Source organism: Crocodylus siamensis, chromosome 6 (genome assembly GCF_052110815.1).
Source record: "Crocodylus siamensis isolate JL-2025a chromosome 6, ASM5211081v1, whole genome shotgun sequence".
Classification (NCBI taxonomy): domain Eukaryota; kingdom Metazoa; phylum Chordata; order Crocodylia; family Crocodylidae; genus Crocodylus; species Crocodylus siamensis.
The window spans coordinates 8,763,355-8,784,201 of NC_143400.1; the positions used below are offsets into that span (position 1 = coordinate 8,763,355).

General features: G+C 55.2%; 1 protein-coding gene across 1 annotated transcript; it reads left to right on the top strand.

The window, feature by feature from the left end:
• Positions 1-1,839: 1,839 nt before the first annotated feature.
• Positions 1,840-9,188, top strand: LOC149860891 (keratin, type II cytoskeletal 8-like). Its single transcript, XM_090053700.1, has 9 exons — positions 1,840-2,037; positions 3,319-3,527; positions 4,234-4,294; positions 4,462-4,557; positions 5,558-5,728; positions 6,458-6,583; positions 7,066-7,286; positions 8,338-8,393; positions 8,923-9,188. The coding sequence occupies exons 1-9, from the start codon at positions 1,840-1,842 to the stop codon at positions 9,033-9,035; spliced, it is 1,251 nt and encodes a 416-aa protein (XP_089909826.1). The 3' UTR covers positions 9,036-9,188.
• Positions 9,189-20,847: the final 11,659 nt, after the last annotated feature.

Below are 20,847 nucleotides of genomic sequence, written 5' to 3' on the forward strand. Positions count from 1 at the left end.
AGGGTGCAGTTCATGAGTAATTAGAGATCAGGGTTGAGGAATCAAAACAGGGAGGGGTGGAGCAGTGGAGGCAGTATCCAACCTGCTGAGTCAAAGATATATGTGTGGCCTGCAAAGGGCTGCAGCAGAATACTTTTCAGAAGGAGTAGGGTGTGACTCTGAGTTACAGTCTAGCCCCTGCTGTGACCTTGGAAGATGAACTGGTAGGAAATAATCTGGAAGGCAAAGGTTAATCCAGAATAAATATGAGCTACAACATCAGAGGGATAAGAGCACTGACTCCGTTGTTTTCTAACCCAAGCAGAATTACCTTCAATGACTCCAGCTCACTGAAATCCATCGATACTTTCCACTGAATGCAGTAAGCTTTGGAGCCAACCCTCTAGAGCGCTCCTTCATCTTTCTCCTCTCTTCTTTATTAGAGATATTTATGTTGCATCCAATATAGTGCATGGTGACCACGTCCTTAAATACTTTTAAAGAACACTTTTAAAACAGAGGCCGCTGAAGGAAGGTACCTGCTATTGTATTCCCCTTTCAGGTAGAAAAGGCTGTTGATGGAGTGGAGTGGTAATATCTCTTCCAGATACGAGGGACTGACATTCCTTCTTCCCCCCTACCTCCCTTTGCTCCCATGTTAAGATAAATTAGGTTATTAAACACAGCAAGTAGGCAGGCAGAAATGGATTGATCAACATTAATCAAATGATTCCCTGCTGTGAGCAACATTTCTGGGATTTCCCAGGAGATAAGGACAAAGCCACTTCACAGTTGCTGGTTTTTCTGTTGGTAAAAGGTGGCTCATGAGATAGAGCTAATAACACAAGTATGGGGACTTGGCTTTGTCCAGGACTTGTAGGAGACAGCCAAACAATGCAACAAGAAAAACAGCAGTAAAGTTCCCAGGTGGGCATCCATGTCTTCTTTCCAGCTTGTTTTCTGGCTTCATCTCTCACAGATCATCTGTAAGGGCTGATGCCAGTGGGAGTCTGACAGAGGCGGCTCACTCTACACATATCCTGTACATACATTATTCCTCTAAAGCATCTCCTACTTGCCACACAGGATGCTGGACTAGATGGACCATTGGTCTGACATTGGGCCATTGGTATGATACTGCCTATATTCTTATGCACAAGAAGAAGCTAAAAACAAAACTGCAAGATCATTTGGATGCAAAAAACAAACACTTTGGCTAAAAAACAGGCAGGTTTTTAAAAAAATACCATCCATTAATAACCAAAAAGACATGACTAATTTTACCATATGGTCCTGTTACACAAGCACCCCTCCCCAAACATGTCATGAGCTATTTAGATGAAAATGAAAGCTTTCTACCAGAAGATCATCTTAATTGAAAAGCCCATTGTTCAGCCCTCAGTTCTAAAAGTGGTTCGACCCCAAGTGTAACCAGTTCTGGTAATCAGCCCTGTAGGTGTTTGCAGTGATTATTTTCAAATGCCGGTATGCAGGATGGTAGTGAAAAGTGTGCTCCCTACTAGCCATGGAGGGGTTAAGTAGGTGGGGTTTATGTTGAGGAAGTGCCTGATGAACCTTGGTTTCGCTGAAGTTCTGCCCTTCTGCAACTCAGCCACTTACATGCTTCAGACACCTGTCCCCATCTCCCCTCCCCCCCTGGCTGTACCATATATACACCCTATATAATCCACGGTCTTCAGAGCCCTTTGACTGGCCAACAGACCAGCCTTGCCCTCTGCCTGTTGTGCCAACATGTCTTTCTACCCTACCAGAAAGGGCCAGGCAAGCTATCCGTCCTTCAGCAGGTTTACCTATGCCTCTCCGAGCACCCCCAGGATTGCCACCCCCATCTCTGTCGTGATGAGAAGGAAAGACCATGGTAATTTGGGAATGGGGTACAAACGCTTCTCATGGGATGACCAGGCTATTGTGAAGATCAACCCGGACCTGCTGGACCCCATTGAGTATAGGCTTGACCCCGCTTACTTTCAGGAAAAGTTCAAGGAGAAGGAGGACATCAAGAACCTCAACAATCAGTTTGCCCACCTCATTGAAAGGGTAAGTCTTGGGTCTTCCAGCCTCCCTGCCAAGGATGGACATGATGTTTGGAGAGGTCTGTCTTCATAAAAACAGAAGCAAAGCCACTCTGGGTCGGGCTAATGGATCATCTAGCTCGGTGTGCCATTTCTGACAGTGGAAGTAGTAGATGCTTTAGAGGGCTGCTGTATAAACAGGGCAGGTCAATCCATCCCCTGTCATGCCCACCTTAGCACCCACCATCCTTTGTTTGGAGATGTCGAAGGGAACATCTTTGACTGGTTTATGTGATAGCTCTAAGAATTTGTCTAATCCCTTTCTGAATCTGGCTACACTCTCTGCCTCACAATGTCCTGTGGCAACAAGTTCCACAAATTAACAGCATGCTTGCACAAAAAAAGTCCTTGCTTTTGTTAGTTTTGAACCTGTTCATAGAGTTAATAGATTTCTAGGGTCGGAAGGGACCTATTAGATCATCGAGTCCGACCCCCTGCCCTGAGCAGGAAAGAGCGCTGGGGTCAAGTAACCCCAGCCAGGTGCTTGTCTGGGTGCTTCATTTCCACCATTGCCTCTAGTTTTTGCATTCTTGGACCTGGTGAATAACAGCTCCCTGTTCTCTCTATCCTTACCTTCCATCTTTGCTTTCTTTATATTTCCTCACATTTCACCTTGGAAAACAGCAGGAAGAGAAAAAGCCATTCTCGACTGTGGAGTGGGTTAGAATTGTATGTGGCTGAAGTTTAATTATTATAGGACCTGATTAGACACTGATGGGGGACACAGGACATTTGCCATGGGCAGACAATACCAAGCACTGGGGAGGCCTTCTCGGACAAGCCAAATCTTACACAAAATGGAAGCTCTTAAGAAGACGTGCCCTAGCGGTGTGATACAACCATGTGAGCCAGATCACTTTCCATCTGGCTGGGATATTCTGAGCCAGATCCCATCGCCTGTGCCCGCTTGCATGGTCCAGCGAGGTGGGGAGAAACCAGTTTGTGTGGGGCAAGCTGCTACCCCAAAATGAAAGCAACTAGGGAAGAGGACACATGTCTGTTATATTGTATACGGAGTGGAGTGACTTAAGTCAGGGTAGGCACGATGTCTGTGTCTGCTTTAGTTTACCCCGGGTTAAAATCAAGTGACTCTGCAATAAATGTGTCATGTGTTCCTGCCCTGGATTGCCCCCCTTCAGAAGGCTCCTTGCTGCCAGTGTGAAGTTAAAGGGGCATTTAAGTAACCAAAAATTCAGCTGGAGCATGGGTTGAGAGCACAGAGGAAATGAATGTCTTCTCTCCCCAGGTCTGCTCACTGGAGCAGCACAAAAAGGTGCTGGAGACCAAAAGTAGCATCCTGAAGAGCCAGAGAGCAACCCCTGCGCACACGGAGAACCTCTTCAAGACGTATATCAGCCACCTGGAAAAGCAGCTGGCGGACCTAGGGCACGTGAAAGGCAAGCTGCATCAGCAGCTGCATGAATTCCAGGATATTATGGATGAAAACAAGCAGAAGTGAGTATAGACCGTGTCTCCTTAACAGGGTGGCCAGGTGGCTCAGTCTAGCCAGGTCTGTATCCAGCGGTTACACAAAGACGGTCTAAACGTGATCCCCCTAAATGGATGCTGCCTCCATCCGGGGCTGAACAACAGACACATGGGATGGGTTTTATGAAGCTGAAGGAAGGCGGGACGATAGCATGTATTAGCATGCTTGGGCTAGCTTAGTTAGCCAGCACAGGTCGCCCAGGACTGGTGGTGTGGGTTTTACTGCATGTGAGCAACCTGAATCCATGCCAAGCGTCCCCGGAGGATTCGTATTCTGGTTACTAGCCCATGCTAAAGCCTGGGTTGCCATGTCTTCCTTACTAAGGTTACCTCTGTTAGCTAGATGGAGCTAGTTTATGCTATTTTCCTACCCGAACTTTGCTGTGTATTCTTCGTGGGAGAGGGTCCTTGCTCTGAACAGACCCAGACAAAGGGAAAATGGCAGGCAAATGACTTCTTCAGGGTCACTTAGCATGGCAGTGTCAGAGCTGAACACAGAGCCCTGGTTTCCTCCATAGCTGGCGCCTCTCTGACAGAGCTGGGCAGATACAGCTCCCTCTGACTTCAGCTGGAGAGCTGAGGACCCAGCAGGCTCCCCCAGCCTCGTAATGTCTGCACAGTCGCTAACTCCCAGCCACCCCTGTAGCAAACTGGTTCCCTTCATACCCCACAGGTACGAAGATGAGATCAACTTTCGCACTGAGAGGGAGAATAATTTTCTCCTGGTGAAGAAGGTGAGTCCGTGCCACTTCCAGTGGTGCCAGGTGTTGAAAATGATGGTGGTTTATTACTTGTGTCGGTGCCCTGTGCACTGACCTGTGCCAGCAGCTGCACAAGCATGAGCCCAATGCCCAGCCCAGGGCAGGGTCTGACTCAAGGGTTCCTGGGCTCTTTTTCCCAGGAGGTGGATGATGCCTACATCTTCCAGAAGGAGCTGGAGGGCAAGCTGGACAGGCTGAGAGATGAGGTCGAATTCCTGAAGAACTTTTACGACACGGTAAGCGAGGCCGGGTCTGTTTCTTTGCGGTTCCTGGGGAATGCCATTGCGGGTGCGATGCCCCTACCATGGAAGACCCTCCTAATTCAGCAGAGCAGCCAGTGGCTTTTCACAGAGCCTCCACTCTCCGTGCTGCAGTTTCAGACTGAGAAAGTGGCAAAGCATACACGGTCCAGGGGCTAGGCACTCAGCTCGGCCCTGGGAGAGGTGGTTTCAATGGCTGTCCTGTTACAGACCCCCCTAGGATCATGGCCAGGAGAAAGACAGACAGGCTGGAAAATATCATGGTGGGGCCTTTGGAAACCAGGCGCAATCCTGGTCCCCCATCTCAGAAAGGATATGGTAGGATTAGGAAGGGCTCTGAGAGGGGGAATGAGGAAGATGAGGAGCCTGGAAGAGCTCCCAAGAGATGCTGGAGATTGTGCAGGTAGAAATGGGCTGAACGATGGCAAGAGGCTGTGCCCTGTACCATAATGAATGGTGCAGGGAGAAGGGATGGGGCGATTCCAGCCCTCCTGTCTCCTTCTGGGCAAGCAAAGGGGAGCTGATGAAGTGAAAGGCGGCACTTTGAAACCTTTCCAAGGAAAGCCGTGAACATAAAGGAAACACTTTGCTGAGGCTGCAGGACACAGATGGACTCTCGGGTTCTCTCTAGCGCTTCGGTGTAAAGACGGACGCTGCTTGGGCAGTGACCCTGCTCAGTGGCGCCCAGCTTGGAGAAACGGTGGCTCGTAGGTGGCCTTTGAGTTCAGCCAATCGGCTCTGAAGTCCCTCAGGTTGGGCCCTGGTGATGGCAGAAGCCGCGGGCATCAGGGGAGCACCTTAGATGTAGAAGTGGAGTCCTCAGAAGGGAGTCACGAATCCCCTACGGAGACCTCACTGCAGCTGGATTTGGGAGGTGGCGTGGGAAAAACCTTCCCTGAGACCTAGCAGTGAGGTTTTGTGGGACGCGGGTAGCTCTGAGATGTGGCTGATGCTGGCTCTCTTCTTCTTTATGCAGGAGGTGCATGAGCTCCAGGCCGAGGTTCATATGTACAAGGAGTGCGTGGTCATCTCCATGCCTCAGCAGCCCAGCCTGGAGTTGGATGGCATCATCTCTGAGGCCCAGAGCCAGTACGAGAAGATGGCTGAGAGGAGCTGCAAGGAGGTGGAGAAGGCCTACAGGGACAGGGTGAGGGAGGTCTCCTGCTTCCCTAAGCTGTCATCTTCCTCTAGCAAGAACGAGAGCAAGGCCATGGCCAATTTGGGCTGTGGTGGGGATGGGTGTCCATCTTGCAAAAATCACTTTCTGGTGGGGCACCAAGCCTGGCTGGCAGGGCTGAAGCCTCTGTTGCCTACTGTTGGTCAAGCCAGACCTTACAGATCTCATAGACTTCTAGGGTCAGAAGTGACCTTCTGGATCATCGAGTCCAACCCCTTGCTCTAGGCAGGAAAGAGTGCTGGGGTTAAATAACCCCAGCTAGGTGCCTGTCTAATCTCTTCTTGGACACCTCCAAGGTAGGGGAAAGCACCACCTCCCTGGGAAGCCTATTCCACCTTGCCCCTGCAAGAACCTCTTGTGGCTCTCACTTCCCTGCCTGGCCCCAAGTCAAAGCTCTCTTGCCCGTCAGGGCAGCAGAAGGTGATGTTAGTGGCCATTTCCTTCCTTTCCCTCTTGATGGAGACATGGGGTCAGGGCAGATCCTCCTTCACCATGTGGGGAAGGGAGTGCTCCTCAGGCCACCTGGCTGTGGTCGGATGGGAGATGCTGTTTCCTCACCCCCCATGGGCAACTGTGTGGCTGTGGAAGAGGACAGGCTCCCGCCTGGCCTCTTAGGCCTCCCAAGACTGCAAGGCCTCAGCCCCAGGGGACAAGCTCCTGAGCCCTTCTCACCATCACGTCCCTTTCATTGCTCTGCAGCACAACAAGCTCAAGGACACCATGGGCAGGCGTGGGGAAGAGCTCCAGATCATGAAGACAGAGATCAATGACTACACCAGGAAGAGCCAGCACATTCAGCTGGAGATTCAGACTCTGAAAGAGCAGGTCAGGGAGGCTGGGGCATCCTGGCAGGGTGGGATGGGTGCCCAAGCTGCCCTCCACGTGATCCATGCCTAGATCTCCGGGAGTGTAGCAGAAGCTTGGAGCCGTCTGATGGGGCCTCCTGCGGATGGGGGTGGTTGGGGCTAGAGGTTTTGCCTGTCCTGTGTCCCTGAGAAGATCCAGCCCTTATTTTGGGCGTTGATACTCTGACCCCAGAGGGAAGGATGGGAGCATGCTGATACCCCAGGGTGCGACACCAGAGCTGCACACTCAGTGCTGCAGGCACCTACCTCCCCCATTTCTCAGGAGCTGGTGGGAATGAAGGGGAGGGACCAGCTTCTTGGGCATCTTATGGAGGCTCCGTGGATAGCCCCACTTTTCTGCTGGTGCCAAGCTCTCTAAGGAGATGCTGTTGCTGTTGAAGACCCAGCTTAGGGCTGGCCCAGTCGAGGTCTTCTCAGAAACCTTCCCATGCCTCTTTGCAGTGCAATAAGCTGAAGGAGAACATTGCCAGTGCTGATGACCGGTACAAGATTCCCATTGAGGAGGCCAAAAAGAAACTGCAGATGCTGGAGGATGCCATGCAGCAGGCCCGGCAGTCCATGGCACACCATCTGCACAAGTATCAGGAGCTGTTGAACGTCAAGCTGGGGCTGGACATTGAGATTGCTACCTACCAGAAGCTGCTGGAAGGCGAGGAGAGCAGGTGGGTGCAGGGCACCGAGAGCTCAGGACCCTTGCACGACTCTCCTGGATGCACCCGCCATCAGGGAAGTCCGCTGATGGTCCGGGCTAGGGCTTGGTGATCTTTTGCTACCATGGGCCAGAGCTCAACCCCCTTGCTGCAGACCACATATCTCTGCCCCACGGAGCACCCAAGCTCCCTGCACTCACCCTTGCTGCTGCTCCCCCTCCCCAGTGACCCTGAGCTGTAGCGATCTGGGCTGCTGGCCTTTTACCTGTGGGGCTGCTGTTACCTGTGCATTGCTTGTGCAACCCTCTGGCTGTCGGGAACAGCCCGTGATCTGGATTCGCCATCCCCAAGCAGCGGCATGTCTGGTGGGCTCCGTCTGCAGCTGGGCCAGGGTAGCGGTGGGCAGCCTGCCAGGGGGATGAGTCAGAGTCTAAGTGGTGCCAAGTGGCCTTGGCCATACATACTGCTTCTGCTGCCAGGTGTCTCCGTGGCAGTGGCTGTTGTCAAGCGCCTGCACCCCCAGGCAGGCCTGGCCCCTCGGCCACAAAGTGCCCCCTGGGAAGGCCCCAGCTCCAGCAGGAACCTGGCGGCTGGCAGAAGGGGCATCTTCATGTGTCTTCTGCAGGCTGCCAGTGGGGTGGCAGACGTCTTAGCTCAGCAGAGGGAGGGGGTATTTCTGGCTGGCAGGAAGGGGGATCTGCCCCCATGAGTGGGGATGGGATGCACTTAAATCTTTGTTGGAAAGCTCCACGGGCATGCAATCCCTCAAATCTAGCTTTGCTGAGTCTCTGCCCTGCCTCCTGTAACTTCCCTGTGGCAGCCAGGTCCAACTGCTTTGAAATCGAGGCCCTTGTTGGTTTGGCCGAGGAGAGTCTCCAGCACTCGCTAGCGGCATGGGGCTCGTGGCACACATATGAGCTGTTGTGATTCTGCACCGACAGGCGCTTGCAAGCCCATAACGCCCCACGCTTGTCCCCGCCTGCACCCGCCTTCTGTTCGGTGCATGGCCTAGCCTGGCCGGCTCATGTCCTGCTAATTCATACCCCTCTCTTCTGCTTGGCAGGCTGGAGTCCGAGATGCAGAACCTGTCCATTCACCACAAGGTTCACCACCATCATGGTAAAGCCACTGACTTAGGCTGACAGGCGAGGTGTGCGGGTTGGGGCAGGCAGTCGGCCCTGGGGCAGTGTTCCCACCGGGGGTATGGCTGGAGGGGGAAACTTGGGGGGGTAGCAGGATATCAGGTCCTGGGGCTTTAGGGCACGTCTTCCTTGCTGGCTTCACTAGGCTCTTTCTTGGGTGTTACTTTCTCATCCACCTCCCGCCCGCACACAGGAGGGAAGTAGCCCAGGTGAGCTGGCCTGGCTCATGGACTGGGTTGGTTCTTGAGAGTTGCTTTCGCTCGGATAACATTAACTAAGCCCCGAAGACCCGCAATCTATTGCTAGTCCTTCAACCCCTTCCCACAGTTCCCGGCCGCATGCCCAGGAGGCAAGCTCTCCCACAGTCCGAGCTGGCTTTGCCCTTTCTCCACGTTCGGCAGGAGGGTAGAGCAGGGCATGAGCTGGGATCACCCGCTCCCCAGGATGCGGGGCTGCAGGTGTCGTGGCGGGGCTCAGTGGCTATATTGCGCTCTCCTTTCCTCCAGGGCATGGGGTTGCCTTAAGAGAAGTCTCCGCCTTTGGAAGCAGCAGCACCCTCTCCGCTGCCTGCCCCCTGGAAAATCAGATTGAGGAAAGGAAGCCCAAGATTGAAAATTGAGGCCATCAGCAACTGCAGAGCCTGAATGGATTCACCTTCGTGGAGTCGCCGAGCCGCCGGGCCTCGGCGGAAGGGAGAGGGTGAAGGAGCGGAGTTTAGGGTCAATTCTTGCTTGCTCGAACTGGGTGGGGTTTCCCCGCCTGGTTGGCTTGAAGCCCAGTCAAAGACTGGTCCTTTCCCCCTCTCCAGCTGCCTCTGAGAGTATTTCGCTGTCAGAGTTCCCCCAATAAACCTCTTGCCTGCACAAATACCATCTCCATGCCTTGGATCGTTGTGTCTTCTGGCCCCGGTGCATAGCCTTGCCTGGCTGTTTTCCTTATGGGGAGAAGTTGAGGAGAGGCATCGGGTGCATCGGGTCCTTTTCTTTGCAAAGAATGGACATAAAGTCTTGTTTCCCCGAACACAGCAGAAAACACAGCTGAGGTGTTTGTCTCGCTCAGATGTCACCAAGCTGGCTGGTGCTGGGTGTGGAGCAAAGCTGGGCCTGGGGAAGCGAAGAGGCTGTTGAGTAGGAGGCACCAGATCTTCAGAGGAGGGATGATTTGGGGTGAGAAGAGAGGAGAAAAAACAAAAGAGCGGGACAGGACAGGGTGTGTGGTCCTGACCCCTGCCAGCCGGGCCAGAGGTGGGATCCTATCTGGGGTGGCTCTGCAGGTTGGCTTATGGGGGCACAGAGTTGAGTAAATGTTTGCTGTCCCATTCCCCAAGTGGGTGAGAGATACCGAGTTGCCCATTTAAATATCCTCACCCTCCTGCTCTCTGAGGACACTGCGTCCTGCCTGCCGGCTCTGTGCCAGCTGCTGTGCGGGAGGATGAGGCATGCAGGGGAGTTGGCATCCTAGAGGGAGAATTGCTGTGCTGGGTCGAAGTGTCTCGACTGCCCGAGAACAGGGCTCAGTGCCATAGCCCCTGGGGCATTTTCTACAAGCCCCCAAATGTTCATGGAAATGGTCCCAATTTACTTTAAAAGTAAGAGCATTCCCAGTCAAATGCGAATGGTTGCAGCATGTCGTGCTTGCCTGCACAATGCAAAACAGCTAGGAAAGCTCCCCCAGCTCTAACACTGATGCTCTGGCACCCCTCAGCTTCGCCACAGGTACATGGCACAAACATAGAAGCAGTCCTTCCTCATCAGACTCCACCGTGGGTATTTAGGGGGCCCTGGTTGTACCTGGACCTCTCCCACTCTTGAGCTACAAACCCCAGAGCTGGAGTTGTCTCGAGGCAATTGCATGCTTGTTTTCTGTTGCTTTACTGAGAAGGGGCAGCTTGAATGACTGTACATTAAGAGGCTGGTAGTAAAGCAAAGCAGCTCACCCTGAGAGGACTTGTCCCTTCCTTGGGGCTGGTTTATGGCCTCACCTGCTGTAGGATCAGGGAAAAAAATACTAGCAAGCAGAGCAGCTTCCTTTAACAAAAGGGGTGTCAAACACAGCCTGCGGACTGGATCTGGTTTCTGAAGCTGCATGATCTGGCCTGTCGGTCTCTGGACTGACTCTACACATCGGCCCTGGCCCCGTTTCCAGCGTGCAGGTTGGATCTGATGCCATGCTCCCTGCACACAGCACACGGAGCCTGCGGCATGTGGGATGGACCCCATGCGGCACGTGACCCAAGGGATCCAGGGTGCAGGATGCATGTGGTATGCTGCCAGGCCGGCCCTGTGCCAAGGCCACTGGATAAGGACTGGCCTGGGAACCAGCAAGTGCCTTAGACTGATGCTGTGCTGCCTGCAGGGTGGGTCCAGCTGGCATGTGGCGGGCAACGTATCCCCCCCCCCCATGCCAGTCCTGTGTGCTGTGCACAGCAGATTGGTGTGTGCGGTGGGTGGCATGTGGACTGGACCTGGTGCCGTGGGCACTGTACAAGGGGGTGGTCCCAGTCTGGCCTGGGCAGGAGTTCGCCACCCCGAGTCCATTCTTGAGGAAAGGGTGCCCCCTGGCGGGCAGAAGAACACCTCTTGCACTATTTTGAATTCCTCTTGCACTAGTGGAAGTGCCCGTTCCCAGGGGTCTGGCTGCAGAGAGCCTGCTGCAACCGTGCTGAATGATGGGCCAAGACAACCCGGGCAGGGGCTGTCTCTAGGGCCTGACTCCTGGATGTAAAAGCATTTTGCATGTTGGGAGCACGTGACAAACCTCTGTGTAATGCAGCCACTAGGCGGGCCCCGAGAGCCACGGATGCCTCACCTGGCAGGGGCAGGGGCGGGGGCTCCCTGCGGAGCCAGCCCTGGGGGGTTGGAGAGTTTCCTGCATTCGCTGGGTGGAGCTGTGCCCAACCCTGTGCACAGAGACCGGGGGGGGGAGGAGGGGCGGGGGGAGTTACAGGGGCCACTTTCACATTGTCTGATTTGAAGAATACAGTGTCTACACGATACGCTTGCTGTGCATTAACCTAATAACACTGAGCAGTGCCGTGTCACAAACCACGCTAATAGCCTACTGTGCAGTGTTATTAGGCTGACGCGCACTAAGCGTTGCTAAATAAGCATGCACCGGCGCTACTGTGCAGAAACTCGAGGCACTGTGCACTTCATGAAGCGAGCACGAAACAAAATGCACGGAGTCTAAAGCACGTTAATGAATGTGTAGACGTGCCCGTGTGATTTCCGCCACCTGTTTGGCACGGGCCGCTGCAGTGGGATCTTCCGCAGGTGACAGAGGTGAGACAAGGGTCTCATTTGCCTCCAGGATTCAGCTCCAGGCTCTTTTAGGATCTAGGGGGCGTTTCCTGCTGCCCCTTTGAGCTCTGATGAGCCTCAAGTTCATGGCCAACCCCTACCACCATCCAGGCCTTTGCTCCTGCTGGCTGGGTATTTCATATCCTTATGGAGTGGGCTTCTTCATAACCCCCTGAGATGTAGGCAATGCTGGGCTACAAGCAGGGAATCTGCACCTCTGAGAGTATCCTGAGCCAAGGAAGGACAGCGGGGAGCTACTGCATCTAATCCTAAATCAGCTCCTCTGTGGCCTTGTGGAGTTTCTCAGCTCCAAGCCACGGGATTATATTTCCCAAAGAGCAAGGTTAAATTAACTAAATCCTATAGAGTAAAATGAGCGAGGGGTACGGGGTGACATTAAGGAGGAGCTATTAGGTGAATTTAATTGGGATTGTTAAAGTGAAATGAATGAGAGGTAAAGGACCGAATGGGAGTGGGGATTATTCAGGAGGATTGTCCTGGTATGGAAATGGGGGACAGGCTGATGGAGACCCTGCTGCAGGGTACTGAGCATCAGGTGCCCAGGCACAGGGGACTGTGGTGTGGGCAGAGATCCTGCGCTCATCCGGGTGCTTGGATGAAGGGACCTTTCCTGTCTCTGACTTCTGTGACGCTCCGGCTGATGGATGGGTTGCTGGGTCAGCACCAAGAAACTTGGAGAGCTAAGACAGGTCATTTGCTGCAGAATGTACAGCAGACACTGGAGGGCAGAAGAGGAGCAGAAATGGGTGAGTTTTCCAACCTGGCTGCGGGCCTGGAGGTGAGTCCTGGAGCAGGCTCCAGCTCCCCGGGGTCTCTGCTGAGCTAGGCCTACAAGCCATTTTAAAAAGTCCATGAATTTGGGGAAGTGACACAAGACGCTAATGTATTTGGTGCAGGAGAGGGCTCGAACTCCTGGGCCTTGTTTCCATCCAAGAGCTGTAATGTGCGCACAGGTGAATCGTGAAGAGACAAGGACTGAGAGTCGGGACACTGGTTCTAGCCTCGCGCCTGGGAGAGTCGGGGTCTGGTGGTTAGAACAGGTGAAATGGCATCAGGACGCGTGGGGTGGCTTCCTAGCTCTGAGATGGGCCCTGTGCAAGACAGAGATGCACAGGGCTTCGAGGTCTGTAGGCAAGAAGCTCAGTGTAAATGCTGCTCACTGGATTGGGCAGCTCTGATCTCCAGAGGGACGAGCACCAGCAGCTCAGCTGGGCTCCGCCAGGAGCCGTGGGTGCCCAGGGCTTCTGAAAATAAGAATAAGGCCTCACGGTTCAGCTGATTCCTAAGCAGCGAGAACAATCTTAAAGGAAACAGTGCCAGTGTTCGTGCAGGACTACAGCATGTCATGCAGCGCTGCGGCAGAGGGGGTGAATTTGGGCACTTCTCTGGCTCTCAGGGGCCTAGGTGCTATTCCATGCCCTGCCACAGACCTCCTGCGCGGCCTTGGGCAAAGCTCTTATTCCCTCTGTCCCCGCAGCCCCTATGAAACTGCTAACACTTCCTCGCAGGAGGATCGTGATGTGCTTGGGTGGGTGTTGTACCACGGCACGTGGTTAGCACTTGCCTCTAGCGAATGCATGTCTGGCCATGCCCAGGCGCAGCTGCGCCGGCTGGGCCAGAGTCCACGGGCTGCAGCTGAGCCTCGATAGAGGGTGCTCCTCCACAAGGTACATCCACGTGTGTGTTTGGCCAGACAGTTGGGTTGGCCCCGTCTGCGAGTACCAGCTGCATGCTGCCCTTGGGGTCTCTGCAAGCCCTGCTGAAGGGTCCCATCGAAAGTCAAGACCAGGGAATAAATGGTAGGGCCAGAAAGAAGGAACGTGGTCCTCGATGCTGGCAAACACCGTTCCCCCGTTGTGGGGTGACCCCGAGTGCTGCCCTCAATGAGCCCAAGCCCCGTGTGGCTGCCTCTGCAGAGGACAAAAGGCGAGACACGTAGCTAGCGGACTGACGCCTAGAAGGGGTCCTCTGGAGGAGGCTTTCTCTTCCTGTTCTTCCAGCGGAGTCTGCCTAGGAATTGGTCTGCCCTCTGCTTGTCTCTCCTTCGGTGGGGTGCAGAAGGGCGGGGGGGTCGGGAACTAAGCATTGTGGGATGGCTGCTGGAGGACTTCTTGCGCTTGCTGCCCGGAGCACTTGGGTGAGCTGCAAGCGTGCAGGAGGAGCAGGGGAGGGAGACAAGGCCACTTCTGGTGCAGGAAGCTCTGCACTTCGGGGGCTTTATAGAGCTTGCAACAAGCCTCCCAAACCCTGGGCTGGTGTGGATAATTGCAGGCCCCGAGCTTGCCTGCAGCCCCAGGGAACCCAGGAGTCCCGGGACTGAGTCAGGTGGGGCAGGATGGGGAGACTGCTTCTGGGGGATCACGTCTGTGCACCGGGAGCCCGGCAGCTCTTCTGCAGGCGGCAGGGAAGTTCCCGGCAGACAGGAGCTGAATGTCCCGTCCTGGCCCCAGAGAGTCAGCATTGCGCCAAAGCATGTAATTTCTCTTAATTAAAGGTGTGAGTAAATGCGTCCAATTAAGTCTTGGGTGGGGGTAGCTCTTTCTGTGCGTGTGTGTGCGCGCGCGCACCCGTGTGCATGCACACATGTGTGACATCTCTTGCTCTCCTTCATGCTGGAGATGGGACTGTTTCTTCCCTTGCTGAGGCCTCCCTCTGTCCTGGAAACCCTGGCTTGTCCACACAGGGACCTTGGAGGAAATGAATCTAAATTAACAACAAGTGTGAATGTAAAGGGACCCCCCGTTAGACTCCATTAACCCCCTGTGTGGAAATCCCGGGTCAGGCTCACCGTAGCGTCCTCCGCTGCAAGAGCATCCGCACGGGACTCAAATGCAGTTTAAAACCCAGGTTAACTTTCCCGAGTGTCCTTGTGTTGGCAAACCAGGGGCTTTCTCTACTCTGGAGAAAGGGGGGAAGGTCATGGTTAATACTGGGTTATCTTGGGATGCTGGGGGTGTGTGCGTGCATGTGTATATGGTTATCTCAGGTGACACAGGCTGTGTTTGTGCGTGTGTACATACGTATGTGCAAGGTGATGAACTGTAGGGGGGGATTTATGCCAGTGTAGGGCGGATATATGTCAGTGTTGGGAGGTTCAGCTCTACAGGACTTTGTGTGTGTGTGTGTGTGTGTGTGTGTGTGTGTGTGCATATGTCTACATGCACACATGTGTACATGTGTGTTGCAGTACATAAGCCCCTCTCCGGCATTACCACGAACAGCTCCATGACGATGCTTTGGATGAACCCCCTTCTGCAGGAGCCCGGGGCTGTAGGACAGGGACTGGCTTTGAGGGTCTCGGTGCCTGACTGGAAGGGGGCAGCCTCCGGCTCTTCCTCCCCCTTCCCCGCCAGGCGGGGGGAGCTGCTGCTCCTGCTGAGCTTTCTGGCTGCACGAAGGGGCTGGCTGGGCTCCAGGCCGCCGGCTCCCCGGGGCAAGGCCCAGGCCCTGCCTGAACAGGCCTGAACAGAGTGGGCTGGGAATGGGCGGGCTGCGCCGAGGCGAGGGCTGGGCTCTCGGGGGTGCGGAGCTGCCAGGGGCAGCGCAGGGGCCGTGCGCAGATGAGATGTTTTTGGGCCACTGCCCCACAGGTCCAGCAGCCCGGAGGTGGTTTGCAGAGCCAGCCGGCTCTCCGGTGCCAGCAGCCAGTGCTACCTGGGTGCCTCTCAGGGCCCCCTGCTTGGCTCTCCTGTGCTGGCTGAGGGGCTTGGGGCTTTCTGGCGGCGTCTCTTGCTCCGCTTCCCCTTGCTCTGCCCCTCCAGGCGTGCAGGCAGGAGGCTGCGTCTCCTCTGTAGGAGCTGCAGGCGCTTTTGGCTCCCTGGAGTCACTCCTGGTTTGCACTGAGAAGACAATCAGGGCCACAGAAGTGCTGCACGTCTAGGGCTCCCTTCAGTCTCCAGCTCCTGGAGTCCTTTGAAGAAAAGAGCTGTACAGCTTTCGTGTGACCAAACCCTCCCCAATTTCCTGCTGGCAGCTGTGACTTGGAAACACAGCCCTAAAATGCTCATCAGCCCCCTCCTTAGTATAGCCCTTGTGATTTAAGTGTGCCTCGTGCTTTTTGTGACCCAGCTCATGGTTATAGATGCTTGGGTCTGGTAGGACTGGTGCCCGGTTGGGAGCTCCAGTCCCTGGTCTGATGCGTACCCGAGGAGGCTGGAGCAAGAGGCACAATGCTGGTTCACAGGGGTGTACAAAGGGGTAACAGGCCTGCTTGCCTGGCAGAGGATGGAGGTCTTAACCTTCCTGTCCTGTCCTCCCCCTGCCTTCAGCAGCCCGACCCTGGCCCATGCCACCGCTCCTGTCTCTGGGGTGAGAAGCCAGGGTGCGACATCCAAAGAATCCTGCTGCCCCTTTCCAAGGGGAGCTTGATTTTGCCAAGCCCTGAAGGGCTGCCAGGGACCCAGCAAAGCACATACACTGCGATGTACACGGGGGACGTGCATTAAGGGCTGGAGCAAGCTCAGGGACGGGGCCAGGTCCCCTGAAGCCCTCAGCCTCCCGCAGCTCCTCTTGGGAGCGGTGGAGAACTGCTTGCTGGATTACGGGCCCTGCTGATGGTGCCTTGAGCCTGCCCTGTGTCTCCTGGAAGCTCCAGGTAAATGCAGCCCCCCTTGGATTGGGGCTGGACCCCCCTGGATTTGGGCACTGGGTTGCTACTGGCAGCCTGCGCCCAGCTTTGCAAGGCCTGCTGACAAGGTGCATTGCAGCGGCACGGGGAGGCTCCCACCGAGAACCTCCTGACTCAGCTTGCCCCAGTGGGCAGGGAGCGGTGGCCGCCTGCCAGGGCCCGTGACTCATCCTGGGCTCCCATCCAGGGCTGGGCGCTCCAGAAAACGATAGCGCGCGGTGCTAATCTGGCAGGGGGGAGTGGCCAAGCACCAGGCACCAATCAGCTTGCTCCAGGTGGCTCCTCGTTTGGGGGCGGGGTTCGGGTGCTGGAGCCAGGCTACCTCCTGTGACCTGTGTTTGCATCAGGGGCCAATGCATCCCCATGGGGTGGGATGAGGGGTCACCCAGCTACTGACATGCTTTCAGGGGGCCCCCAGGCCAGGCTGTGCCCAGCTGACACCGGAGGGTTGCAAAGACCCCTCCCTGGCCCTGGCGAGGGTTGGCTGCAGGGATGCTCTCTTGCTGGGGGTCTGGCCTGGCTAAGAGAGGGCTGGGGTCCAGGATGCCTGGGTTCCCCTCCAGCTTTGGGATATGGCATGGCTCGAGCAGGAAGGTGGGAGTCAGAGCCACGTGCCCCTCTGCTCAGCTCTGGGGCGAGGGAGAATGGCCTGCTAGGGTCTCCTCCTGGTTTTGAGCAGACATGAAAGCTAGTGGTTGGAGCAGGGAGCTGGCAGGCAGCGCCCCTGAGCTGTGTCCCCAGCTCAGCGAGGGTCGTGTGCCTCTGCGGCTGGAGCTCCAACGGGCTCCGAATTGGAGGCCTGGCCCCGTGCCTCTCCTCAGCGCCCCGGCTGGCTGCAAAGCTGTGATCTTGCTCTCTGGCTGCTGCTCAGGGGGTCCAAGTCATCCTTGTGGGGGGCTTTGGGGTTGTGGATGTGCTGTGTGGGGGTGCGGGTGGGGCAGGGCTGCACACGTGCGCGCCCACGCGCATGCACACAAAGGCCAAATCTTTATGCGAGGCCCACAAACCGGCGGGGCATCGCACAAAGATTTGCGGTGCAAAAGCAGGGAAGAAGGACCCCAAACGCAGAGTGAAACCTGCCCCTCTCCCTCTCCCTTGCCCTGGGAGAGCCGTCATCAGCGGCCCTGGGCTGGGCCTGCCTGGCACTCGAGCTGCAAGCCTGGCACTGAGAGCGGCGTCTGGGTGTGGTGTGAACCCGGTCCTCTCCCTCCCACTCGCCCGCTGCGGAGGAGACACGCCCGGCCATAAACCTCAGCAAAACAAACCCAGGTCCTGCCTCCCGGCTGCTCCGGGCATGGCTCCTCCCTGCCCGGGAGCTGGGCTGCCAGCAGACCTGTGGCCCAGGAAAGCTCCCTTAGCTTGGGACCGCTGACGTTTGTGCTGCACTCGCTTCTCAAGGCCTCGACTGCGAATCGAGGCCGAACGGCGCAGGCCCATCGTGAGAGACGAGCCCTGTCCCGCGGGATCCAAATAGATTTGGGGGAAGGGGCAGTGAAGGGGAAACTGGGGCACAAAGTGGTTGGCCCCAGATCTTCCAGCAGATCGAAGCCAGGAATGGAGATGAAGCCTCCTGGTTCTTCGTCGAGGCTCGTGGCCACGACATGTTTTACCCCTGGGTGGCAGCCGTGGGTTTTGTGCGCCGACATCAACTGCCCTGGGTTTGGGAGCAGACAGAAATAGGAGAAGCACCTTGTCCCTGTTAGCTCTACTTGGCTCCATGTTTAAGGCTGTTCCCTCTTGCTTCTCACAGCCGTGTGCCGCTAGCAAGAGGCACAGGACTTTCCTGTCCTCTTGGCGTAACTGTGGGGGGCTAAACCGCTCCCCACAAGATCAGTATGGCCCCTTTCCATGAACCCCCTCTTCTGCTTCCTTCTCCCCAAGGCTGGTGACTAGGGTGGCCATCACAGAGGATGTGCTGGTTTTCTGCTACGCTGTCCTTTATTGATATGCAACCCAATGCCTTTATGTCCTCTATTTTCCTCTTCGAGTGAAAAATAGATTTGTAGATGCTAGGGGGCATAAATCGAGGGCATAAAGGCATCCGGTTTTGTATCAACAGAGGACAGAGGACAACCAGACTGGCCTCTATGATGGCCACCCTACTGGTGACACAGGCCATTGGGTACCAAGACCCTTTGCTCAGAAAACAGGCCCTCGTCTGGATGTAGCCTTGTCCTTGTCTCCATGTCCCATGTCCTGCTGCTGGCTGCCCCCACCCCGGCATGCCCTCCACACCGTCCGGGCAAATTGATGGGACGCTCAGGGGTGAAGATCTTCTCCCCTGCCGCGACCTCGATTGCAGGACGGAGGTCACAGGCCCCTGTGGCTTCCTTTCACCGCCCCGGCCCATCTTGCTTGGGGGTGCTCGCAGACTGGACCAGACGAGTGGCACCGACACGTGACCTGCTTCGGCCCGTCAGTCCTCGAAGAGCAAACCCTTCTTCCCTCCGTTCCTAGCTCTCCTGCCCCAGTCAAGCTCCTCTTGCTGTTCCCAGCTCTCCTGCCTTTGATCTCTGAAAAAAGTGGATTTTTCTCTCTCTCCCTTTCTTGCTCTGTTTCCTGAACTCCACCCCCTAATCCCAGAAGATGCCCTTCCAAGCTTTCCCCCTCTTGCATTGTTCCCCCACCATCAGGGCCTTCATGTTTTGTGTGGTCTGCCAGGTTTGGATTCCCTTGGGTTTTTTTTTTCTTTTCTTTTTCATTATTTCTTTTTTTGGACACTTCAGCTAGCACCGTGGTTCCTCCCTCTCAGAAGGTTTAGCTGCTGTCAGGAGAAGGGGTGTGGGCCGGGCACCTTTCGGAAAGCAAGACTTGGCTTGCCCTGAAGTTTTCCAATGGTAATTACTGCTTACGCGGGATCCACCCAAAGCTTGTCTCTTCATATTTTCACACGCACACCCCTCTCTCTTTTCCTGTCTGTTAAAACTAATACAACAGGGGACTTCTTTCGTTCAGTTTAGTTTTGTTTTTGTTTTTAAAGAAAGTCTGTTGATGAGAGCAAAGTGCATGTGTTTGCCTTGCATTTTTAAATTGAGAGAAAAGAATTTCCTTTTAGCCACCTTCACCTCCCCAGCCCCCAATGTTTCCCTCTGACATCTCCTGACTTCTCCCAGGAAGGTGATAGACTTTTGCTGATGCAGCATAAAGCTGGAGAGGGTGTTGCCTCCTGGGAAAATACTATTAACCAAGACATGATCTAGGGAAGAAACACCTCCTGGGTGTAGTGTAGGATCCAAAAACAGGCTTTCAAATGCAGGACCTATAAAGCAAGAACTGGAATGCAATATTCTGGGGAAATGTGTCATCTGCTTAAGTGGGGGAAAAAATGGCTTTGTCATGCGTTTGCCGACTGCGCTTTCCTGGCAGGTGCGATACCGCCCGTGCCCGTCAGAGGTCGCTTCTACCTATTTACATTCCTGGGAAAAGTCCCTGCGAGGGAAGCCCTGATGTGTGGGAACCTTGAGCAGAGATTGGGCAAAAGCGCGAGAGAATGAACGACATGGATGAGCCCGTTCATTGGGGTGGATGGGATGGGCAGGGCGGCATCGCCCGTGCCAGCTGCTTCGTAGGATCACTGATGCGGGGTGGGCTCCGTCTCGTAGTGAGGTCCCGGCGCTCTGATTTTGGGTGGGAGCTGCTTTGGCCACTTGTATTTGGGGGTTATATTTGCAACTGCTCGGGTCCAGATCAGAGCTCTAATTTCTTTCCCCCTTTTTTTTTTGTCATTCCTGGAGCATTTGGCTTACAGGAGCCACCTGTGTTTTCTAAGGTATTTGTGGCTGCTGAGTGTCTCATATGACTGGGTGTGGGCGCTGGTGGGCTGATGCTGGATGAAAAACCCGGGCGCCCGATTTTGTCCATGCTGCTGACTTCTGGGGCCGGATTAACCCTTTACTGAGCCCTAGGCAAACAAGCTTGGGGGGCCCTACTTTTATTCACTCAGTAATTATGATATGTAAAATAAGCACAACTGGGCCCCTTCTTCACTTAGGGCCCCTAGGCATTTGCCTAGTTTGCCTATGTGGTAATCCGGCCCTGCTGATTTCCAAGGAGTCACTTCTGATTGTGGGCGACTGGTGCCTCCTGAGTCTAGGGGAGCACCAGTGGGGCATGGCTGTTGAGGGGTCCCCAGCGGTCTATCATGGCAATCGGGGTGTGGGGGGGTCCACCGGCACTTCTGCCACTGGCATCCCTCTAGCGGTGCCAATTTCAGGCAGGGGGCACGAGTGCTCTCCGTGCCCCCTTACCAGCCAGAGCACTCACTCTCAGGGAGGGCACCAGCACTCTCTGAGGGGCAGGAGGGGCACATACCCCCCCATGCCTTCCTTATGTATCACCTATGCTTCTGATTTGCAGGGGTGTTAACAGACCGGTGTCACTTCAGCATAACTGGAGGATCTGGCTCTGAGCCCTTGAGGCCTCTTGCTTTGGTTTATCCCTGTGCTTAGAGGATAAAATTGCACTAAGAATTAAACCAGTTAATT

Excerpts from the sequence above, each read along its gene's own strand:
- LOC149860891 (XM_090053700.1), top strand. The coding sequence starts at position 1,840 with ATGAGAAGGAAAGACCATGGTAATTTGGGAATGGGGTACAAACGCTTC. Across the intron at positions 2,038-3,318 it reads TTGCCCACCTCATTGAAAGG|GTCTGCTCACTGGAGCAGCA; the intron begins GTAAGTCTTGGG and ends TTCTCTCCCCAG. Across the intron at positions 3,528-4,233 it reads ATGGATGAAAACAAGCAGAA|GTACGAAGATGAGATCAACT; the intron begins GTGAGTATAGAC and ends CATACCCCACAG.